We start from the raw sequence: 9,099 nt of genomic DNA, 5'->3' as shown, positions 1-9,099 counted from the left end.
TGTGCTTATGTTTCAAGTAATTCTTAAATTCCCTCCATAAAGGAGGCAACTTCTCAATCATTGCTACAACTTGAAACGCCTCATTGATGACCAAACCTTCAACAAAAAATTCATAATTAGTAATAGAATTAATACTTTCAACATAAGCATTAATTCGGATTATACCTTCAGCAAGGAGATCATGAATGATAACTTGCAGCTCTTGAACTTGGGTAATGGCAGGCTTGTTGTCTACCATCTTATAGTCCAAAAACTTGGCTGCAACGAACTTCTTCAAACCGGCATCCTCGGTTTTATACTTCTTTTTCAACACCTCCCATAGTTCTTTTGAAGTTTTCACATTACTATAGACGTTGTAATGTGAGTGCTTCCATGCCTGAGTGCTTCCATGCCTCTGTCACCATAAAACGTTCATTCTCAGGAGTTGATTCCGGCAGAACTGGAATGTCCTCTTTGATGAACTTCTGTAGACTCAAAGTAGTCAAATAGAAGAACATCTTTTGTTGCCACCATTTGAAGTCAATCCCAAAAAGTTTTTCGGACTTTTTCGCCGGAGCCGGTGGTGGCACAGAACGACTGGAAGACACAACATTGCTCGTAGAGCCAACCACATGAGTTCTTATTTCTGTCATTTCTATTAATCACAAACCATAAATAAAATTAATTAACAGTGAAGTATTTAAAATCTTCAAACCGAATAACTTTAACAGAAACAGATTACATACAACAGTGAAGATTTTATTTTTTCAAACCGAATACAAAATGAGTAGAAAATCCGAAGATTTTAGTCTTCAAATTGAGAGTAGAAATCGCTAGGATTTAGTCTCCCACAAACAGAATATAAGATGAATACAGAAAAATAAATTAAGTTCCTTAAGCTTGTTAGAAATCTGTATTCAAAACCAGTACAATGGAAAAAATCAGAAATGTAAAAGAACAAAAAAAATCCGAGCCCACTGAATTCACAGTGTTTCCTTAAGGAACTTAATCTTCTCCTAGTACTCGAGGTTTAGGATTATTTTCTCCAAGGATAGAACGGATAACCTCACCGGTGTAGTGGTACTTCAAACCCCAGTGATCAACGAACTCAAAGAGCAATAGTAAATCACACATACTGTTTCCTTTTCTATTAAAACAATGCAGAAAGAATAAGGAGTAATCAGAATTTTCGTAAAAAAAATCTAAGGGAGAATTCATGTATTTATAGCCAAAAAACGTTGGGTTATATTAAAGAGTTACAACTCTTCAGGTAAGGTTGTAACTCAAAATGACTATTTTATAAAACGGTCATTTATGCAAACTACCAAATTCAAATTATAACGGAAAAATTAAAACGGAGGAAAATTGAATTACCGTTACAGTAACGGTCTAATTTGGATTAATTAATATTGCGTTAATATTAACAAATATTTTAATAAAAATAAATCTTTCTTTAATCAATCGATCGATCATTTGACCAATTCCCCGAAGCCGAGCAACAATAATGGCGGCGCAAGGCTTGCCTTCTTCTCAACTCTTTAAGAGCTAGAAGAAGAGTAATTGTATATATACCCATCAAAAGTCTTTTCCTCCTCCAATATGGGACAATGTCCCTTTGTCAAGGAGGGAAAATCAAATTTTTCCTCTTTCCCTCCATTTCTCATCCACCCTCTTTTAAGCTCTAAAGGCTTAAACCCAAGATATAGTTCCCTACAATGACATTTTTACTTCACTCTTAACATCATTTGGCCATAGTTCCACAAAATACAGCAACAAGAAATATGGCAAACAAACATCAACCCTCTGTGGCAATGAGTGAGAGCAAACACAATGAGCACATGTGCAGGTACGAGACATAAGTCCTGTAGAAAAAAGTACGTGTTACTCCTTCCATCATACTACTTAGAAAAACTATTTTAGTCCAACATAGGTTCAAGAGAAAGGCTATTAGCAACTTCAGAGATCATAATCAAAATAAATAATATAGTGGTTTTTGAACTGGATGCACTGACCTCCTATTTATATAGGTAGCACTAAAACTATACGAGTAGAAAGGAATACAGGAAAGAATAAACTTTCAATACACAGCAGTATCTGGATAGCTCATCCAATCAGTTTAATTAGGTGAATATGACAAGTATTTATTCTGAATAAAAGCTACTACATCCAAGCTACAGAAATCAAGTTGGCACTAGTGGTTCTTTTAGCACTTACAACTACTACGGCATCCCACAAATTCTTTCAGCTCTAGATTTTTGCACTTGTTAAGGAAACCAAAAAAACTTTGCATTGAGAATTAAAAAAAAAAGAAGTATCAATCAACCTTGGCAACTTTTGCACCACAAGCAGCAGTAAGTATTGAAGCACCTGTTGAGATATTCACTGTGTTTGCACCGTCTCCTCCGGTCCCAACTATATCAACCGCGTCACCTAATCCTTCCACTTGTCTACAATGCTCTATCATTGCCCTTGCCAATCCCACTACCTAACCATCGCCATTACCACATTACAGTATATATCAATAATACATATGGTTAATGTCCAGCTTATGCTTATAAATGGAATCAGTGAAAGCAAATACACTGAAGAACAAGGTGCAATCTTCGTGTAATCAAAGTCATGTTTCAAAAGTGTACATCAACATTTAACGTCTATGGCTAAATGTGAGTAATATTTAAGATTGGCACTTACTTCTTCAAATTAAGGTTTCTCCTATAGCTCTCAAAAGAACAAGAAACGCACTAATTAAAGCTTCATCAGCTCCATTCAACAAGTAATCAAGAGAATCTTCTGATTCAGATTCCGTCAAGTCTTTCCTACTAATTAAAGCCTCGATCAGCTGAAGCATTCAAAAGAAATCGTGGAAACAAAAACCAATTCAGAACCATAATCAAACTATGAAAAGATTTTATTAAAAAGAGGGTCAAATTTTACCTCAGTGAATGAGGAAATGGAGCCTATGGAGGAATGGTTATAGGAATTGGTCAAGGCAGAGAGATGAGTTGAAAACTTGAAATGGGTGGTCTTGATATTAGTATTTTGAAATAGTAAATTGGTACTGACCAGTTTGCAAAGATAATGATTTGTAGAGAGGTATGAAGAAGAAGGAATACGGCACTGTAACAGAGCCATTTTAAGAAGCAGAAAGCTCTTTCAGGTGTAGTAAATGGAGTGTTGGGATATGAAATCCAGTTCCTTACTCAAGTACAAAAGGGTCTAAAGGAATATAAATCATATGCAATTAATGCTGGGGTATGAGAAACTGGGAACTACTTCTGCTTCTTTTTGGCGTTTCTGGATGCATTTTACTACTCAATAAATTCTACAATTCTCCAAATCTCTCCGCATTAAAAAATAATTAGCAATTCTCCTATAATGGTACTACTAAACTTACTTTAACCAAAAACTAGAAACCTATTCAAAACTATTTTGAATATAAATTTTAACTAGATATAAATTAAATATATTAGTAAAATTTAAATCTTCAACAATTTTTATTTTCTACTATAATTTTGAATTAGTTTTTCAACAATTTGCTCTTATATTTTTGTCATGTTTTTGTTTATATTTTTATTTTTTACCAGTCAAATTATGATAATTGCCAAGTGGCCTGCTTCATAACTCATAAGTTTAGGTGTGCGTCCAGAAAAGCTGACGTAGGAGTTTTTTTGTCTTCTCCCCGGTTTTATGTATGATTAATTTTGAATAAAAGATTCGATTAAGGGTGTAAAACATTTCGTACTAAAAACAATTTTATTTTCAAGATTAAGTCCTACATTTTCTAATTAAGGACAAAAAATACTCACCACCTAACAAACTTTGGTGGTTGACATAGGGGTACCAATGCGGTTATGTAATCTAAAAGAAAATATAAACAATCTTTTCACATCAACTTCACCTAGAATAATTGTTAATGTTTTAACAAATATAAGTCGCTCGCCACACTCTATATGAAGCTTGTTGACTAGTTATGGAATTGAAAATGCTACTGTTGGCATGTGTGAAGTTTGTTTTGATAATTGAAAAAGGAACTCAAGCATGAACCAGGTTCATATACATAGTGTACACAGACACGGATAAATTCGAGCACAAGGTATGCACGTAAAGGAGATAAGCTTAAGTAGTTATATCTGATATCTCCTGAACTAAAAGGTTGCATAAGTGATAAGGAGAAGGACTCCTTACTCGAAAAGAACTCTATCCTAGATAAGGGAGGAGTTAGAAGTTGAAGATAAATAAAACTCTTCCACCAAGGAAGAGTAAAGCATTAGACTTCTAGTTATTTCCTATTCTACTAACTCTATATATTGCAGGATGTTCTCATTTTACAGGCAAGTACAAACGTTGAAGTTAAACGTGAGTTGAGAGCAAAATAGCAAGGCATTTTGAAAACAACTCTTGTATGATTCAAGTGTGCGAACCTGAAGCTACATGAACCAGATAGAAGAACCAATTCTAAGTGTCTAACTTTACTCTAGTATCACTGTAGTAGGTGTTTCAAACTGTACCTTTCAACTTTATCAAGAAGCAATTGTACTAGGTACTATGAGTGTTGTATTCAAGTTAGAGGTAACTTGAAGTTGTCGGAATATCTAGAGGTTGGTTACCACAAAGGGATTAGAGGTAATCCTTAGGTTTACAAAGAGTTTTGTAAATGCTGTTTTGGTTCAGTGATTTAGTGAAGTGTTGGAAAAAATCCTACTGAGTAGTAGGTCGTGGTTTTTGCACCTTTTGAGCCAGGTGTTTTTTACGTGAAATACTTGTATTTTTTACTTTCCGTATTTATTATTTCGCAACAGTAGTATAAGGAACACATAGAAGAACCAGGTCTTTCAATAATCTGTACACGTAAAAATTTAATACCACATAAATCACTCACACCCTCTTGTGTGGTATTGAAGTACAAAATATCAATTGGTATCAGAGCAGGTTATCCTTAAAGAGGCTAATACCTTAGGAATAGATCAAGATGAGTGCACTACCTGAAAACTGTAAAGAGTAATCCACCACTAGGCCACAATCCAATGATCACTACTATTGCTTATGGAAGGAGAGGAGAAGAGATCACTTGCAGATGATTAATGGATGCTTCAAATGTGGTAAAACGAACCACATGATCAAGAACTTTCCTATATGGGAAGTCTAGTTGATTAAGGAGAGATCTAAAAGAAGAAACGGAAAAAAAGAACATGTTCATGATAAAAAAAAATACAACAAAGGGTCATCCAAAGCAATGGTTGCTGCCTGGGAAGAATGTTCAGATGAGGACATTGATGATGATGATGATGATGAATGATGATGATGATGATGATGATGATGATACTGAACGAGCTCTTATAGCAATTCAAGAATCTAAAGATGAACCTGATGAAGATTCTGAGATAAGTCTTCTGGACCTAAAGGATAAAATTAAATTCCTTTCTAAAGATAGATTATCAGAACTATTGCTAACTTTAATTGATGAATCTAAGAATATAAGTTCTGAAAAAGAACAGTTGTCAAAAGAGTGTAATTTTTTAAAACAAAGTGCAAAAACCTGAAAATTAGGGCTTGTGACACTGAAAAATAAAATATTATTTTGAAGAACCAGGTTCATGCACTTGACACATCTGTCTTAGAAATTAGATCTAATGATCTGAAATTAAAGTTAGGAACAGGTAAAGAAATAGCTAGTGTCACACAACTCACACTAGAAAAAAATTTAGGAAAGGTAAAATATGAGCTAAATAAGAGGGATGAACAGGTAAGAGTCCTAACAGAGGATTTGAACAAGGTCAAGCATGAGCTAGATAGAACTTGTAAATGGAACAGGTCCTCTGATGCACTTTCATGGCTACAAGAACATCATAATAGCAACAGAAGAGGACTTGGCTTTGGAAACTCTGCACCTAAGTGGGATCCCAAAAGCAAGTACCTCACACTCCCTAAGAACAAGATTTGCACACACTGTGGTAACACCGGTCACTATAAAAGTGAATGTACTGCAAAAGAGAAGGCAAGTCAAAAGAACAAAAAATCTGTTCTAGGGAAAAATAGGCTGCCAAGTTGGGCTAAAAAGAATGTGATTTATCCTTTTGCCTACCCCTGATTTTTTTTTGTAGGTCCAAGTGAAGGGGAACAGCCAAATATAGTGCATGGATAGTGGCTGCTCAAAGCACATGATATGAAGCAAGAACTAATTCCTTTCACTTGAGGACCTTAAAGAAGGTAATGTCTCCTTTGGAAATGGAAAGAAAGGTGAGATCATTGGGGTTGGAAAGGTAGGTAAAACTGATTCTCACTCTATTGAGAATGTCTACTTGATAAATGGACTGAAGTACAGTCTAATAAGTGTATCACAATTGTGTGATAGAGGTAACATGGTAGCCTTCACCTCTACAAAATGCTTTGTGATTAATCTTACCACTGACAAGATAGTTTTGCAGGGAAAAATAGTGAACAACATATATGTTGTGGATCTGTCCACACATTCAGATAATGAACTCACTTGATTAAGTGTGTTGGATACCGATCCCCTCCTTTGGCACAAGAGACTTGGAACCCGTTTGGATTGGCTTAAAAAAGTGGCTTTTAAGCAGCTTTTAAGTGCTGGAGCTTATTTTATAAATAAGCAGTTACATGTTTGGATAAAAGTGCTGAAACTTAAAAAAAAATTGTTGAAGTGTTTGGCAAACAAGTGCTGGTAAGCACTTTTTTCTATTAAAAAGACAAAATATCCTTAAAGCTGTTAACATTATAAAAGAGCTTATTACTACACTATATTTAATTATGAATTAATGCAAATAAAAAATAATTTATATTTTAATTTAATTAATTAATTTAGATAATTTTTATAAATATAATTCTTGAATGCTCATTTTTCACCACTTTCAATCATAAAAGTCTCAACCTATTTAAAATATCAAATTATTTTGTTGAATTCCTCTTTCCCTTTTGGTCCATTTACTCTTGAAAAATTAAAGATGTAGTTACATCCATGGAAAGTTGAAGGAAGCTCATTTCTTTTTATGCCAGGTATGGTAACCATTGACTTATATGCGGACAAATACATAAAAGAAATTTCTCTCTTAATAAAAATATTTTAATAAATTTAACAAATGTCTAACCAGCTAGTGTTTTTACTCTCTAATTACAAGTATCAAGCTTCACAAATTTCATTAGCAATCAAATCACGAAGACCCATCCAAACGAGATCACTTTGCTCTTTCACATTTTTCGCATTTATATTGTTATTAGTTCTCAAAGATGTACCAACATCAGGATCAACAGATGGAACATATAGCTCATTCTCAGCTCCTCGGAATGCATCATTCATATTGCATTTCTTTCTAATATAGTTATGAATGGCCATAGTAGCAAGTACGATGTCTCTTTGAGTGTCAATTTGATAGAAGGGTATGTCTCGCAAAATAGACCATCTTGCTTTCCAAACCGTAAATGTGCGCTCTACAATATTTCTACAAGAAGAATGCAAATAGTTAAATTTTTCAATTTGTCCTCTTGGTTCACGTAATTCTCTTGTTGCACCGCGGCGGAATTGTGCTAGGTAGTATCTCACATTATCTCCTTTGTTTGGAGCCATGTATCCCTTCATGTGCGGATATCCTACATTAACTAGATAATACTTATTTCCAATTGGACGTAAAAAATTGAGTTCTGGTCTACGAAGGGCCTCACCAAATATGCGACTATCGTGAGATGCTCCTTCCCACCCAGCCCATGCAAATGTAAAACACATATTAAAATCTATGACAGCAAGAATATTTTGAGTCGGATAACCTTTATGTCCAATATATGGTTTCTCTTGACCTTGCGGTAATCTTGCTTTAACATGTGTGCCATCAAGTGCTCCAATACAATCCTATATACATATACAAGTATAAATAAAACTTAAGTTAATAATACTTATAAAAGTTAAGTTATAAGTTTAATAAAAAATAATTAGGTAAAATTATTACTTACTCTAAAGAAAGGGAGATATCGACCGTTACATGGCTTGTGAGCTCCTGCACCATCATTATAATTTGGATGTGGTCTTATAATATCTCTAGCAAGTTCACAAATGGCCTTTAAAACACTATGAAAGTGTCTATAAATTATTTCTTCCGAATGTTGAAAGATTTCCTGTATCAATCGATTTCCAGCTCCATGTGCACAAGTCATCAAGAACATGCCTAATATCTCGTGTATAGACATTCCGCGTGTGGGTTTAAGCCCATACTTTTCAGCTAAATCATTCGATAAATCAACAAACACCGACTTCCTCAATCGAAAATTTTCATAACAACGAGTCTCGTTTCCTCTTAATATCTCTTGAATAAATGCATTTCCAGAGCGACTAGATGTACGACAAGGTTCCTTACATAGGTATTTTTTGTAATACATCAAAATTAATTTACCTGTTATTTGGCACAAAGCCATCCATTCCTTCTCATCTTGCTCCCTCCGTATTTCCTCCAATTCTTCTTCATCTTCATCATCTGACGAATAACTTGGATAAGGATCTAACAAGTCGCTAAAGTTCGAATTCTCCATTTAACTGAAATGGAAACATAAAGTTAACTAACTGGCTAATTGCAGACCATCTCAACCCATTTCTCCATTTTCCATTGCAAACTAGGAAACATACACATAACTAAAGCTAGGAATTATTTTCCATTACTTCATTTCTGCCGGACAACACATGACCATTGCAAGTTAGGAAACATACAAGGATGCATATCATAATATCTTTAGTTGTCATATAGATATTGTTATGCATCAGATTAGTAGCTACCTATACAGCACCAGAACACATCTCACTATAATATAAAGAAGGGGAAAGCAAAATGGTAATCTTCTTTTACTTCTTTTGTGTAGATAGGTAGGCAACAATCAAGCAAATGAAAGGTAGCCACTAATTTGATGTTGTTAATCCTCAAATGAAAGGTAGCAAATGAAAGGCAACAATCAAGCAAATGAAAGGTAACTACATCCCAGGCAACGCATAAAGCAAAGATGAGTCCTACCATCAATGAAGTTAGCACCATAACTGAAGGTTACACATAGATGTGTAGGAAAATATTCCATGCATGTTTACATATAAAAACCATAACGGAAGCTTACACATGAAACCATAAT

The 9,099-nt window shown here is 34.5% G+C and overlaps 1 protein-coding gene and 1 long non-coding RNA gene across 2 annotated transcripts; both read right to left on the bottom strand.

Annotated features, from left to right (window-relative positions):
- Positions 1-1,973: 1,973 nt before the first annotated feature.
- LOC142180198 (uncharacterized) lies at positions 1,974-4,084 on the bottom strand. Its single transcript, XR_012708360.1, has 3 exons — positions 2,914-4,084; positions 2,671-2,818; positions 1,974-2,464 (listed from the first exon to the last, which is right to left on the bottom strand). It is a non-coding gene; the product is annotated as an uncharacterized LOC142180198 (long non-coding RNA).
- Positions 4,085-7,117: 3,033 nt separating this feature from the next.
- On the bottom strand, positions 7,118-8,514 carry LOC107766115 (uncharacterized). The gene is made up of 2 exons (XM_016584845.2): positions 7,942-8,514; positions 7,118-7,840 (listed from the first exon to the last, which is right to left on the bottom strand). The coding sequence occupies exons 1-2, from the start codon at positions 8,512-8,514 to the stop codon at positions 7,118-7,120; spliced, it is 1,296 nt and encodes a 431-aa protein (XP_016440331.2).
- Between the last annotated feature and the right edge of the window lie 585 nt (positions 8,515-9,099).

The sequence above is a fragment of the Nicotiana tabacum genome, chromosome 4 (assembly GCF_000715075.1).
Source record: "Nicotiana tabacum cultivar K326 chromosome 4, ASM71507v2, whole genome shotgun sequence".
NCBI classification, from domain to species: Eukaryota; Viridiplantae; Streptophyta; class Magnoliopsida; order Solanales; family Solanaceae; genus Nicotiana; species Nicotiana tabacum.
Note: the sequence above shows the minus strand (reverse complement) of the source record. Positions and strands in the feature narration are given on the sequence as shown.

Excerpts from the sequence above, each read along its gene's own strand:
- LOC107766115 (XM_016584845.2), bottom strand. The coding sequence starts at position 8,514 with ATGGAGAATTCGAACTTTAGCGACTTGTTAGATCCTTATCCAAGTTAT. Across the intron at positions 7,841-7,941 it reads GATATCTCCCTTTCTTTAGA|GATTGTATTGGAGCACTTGA; the intron begins GTAAGTAATAAT and ends ATATGTATATAG.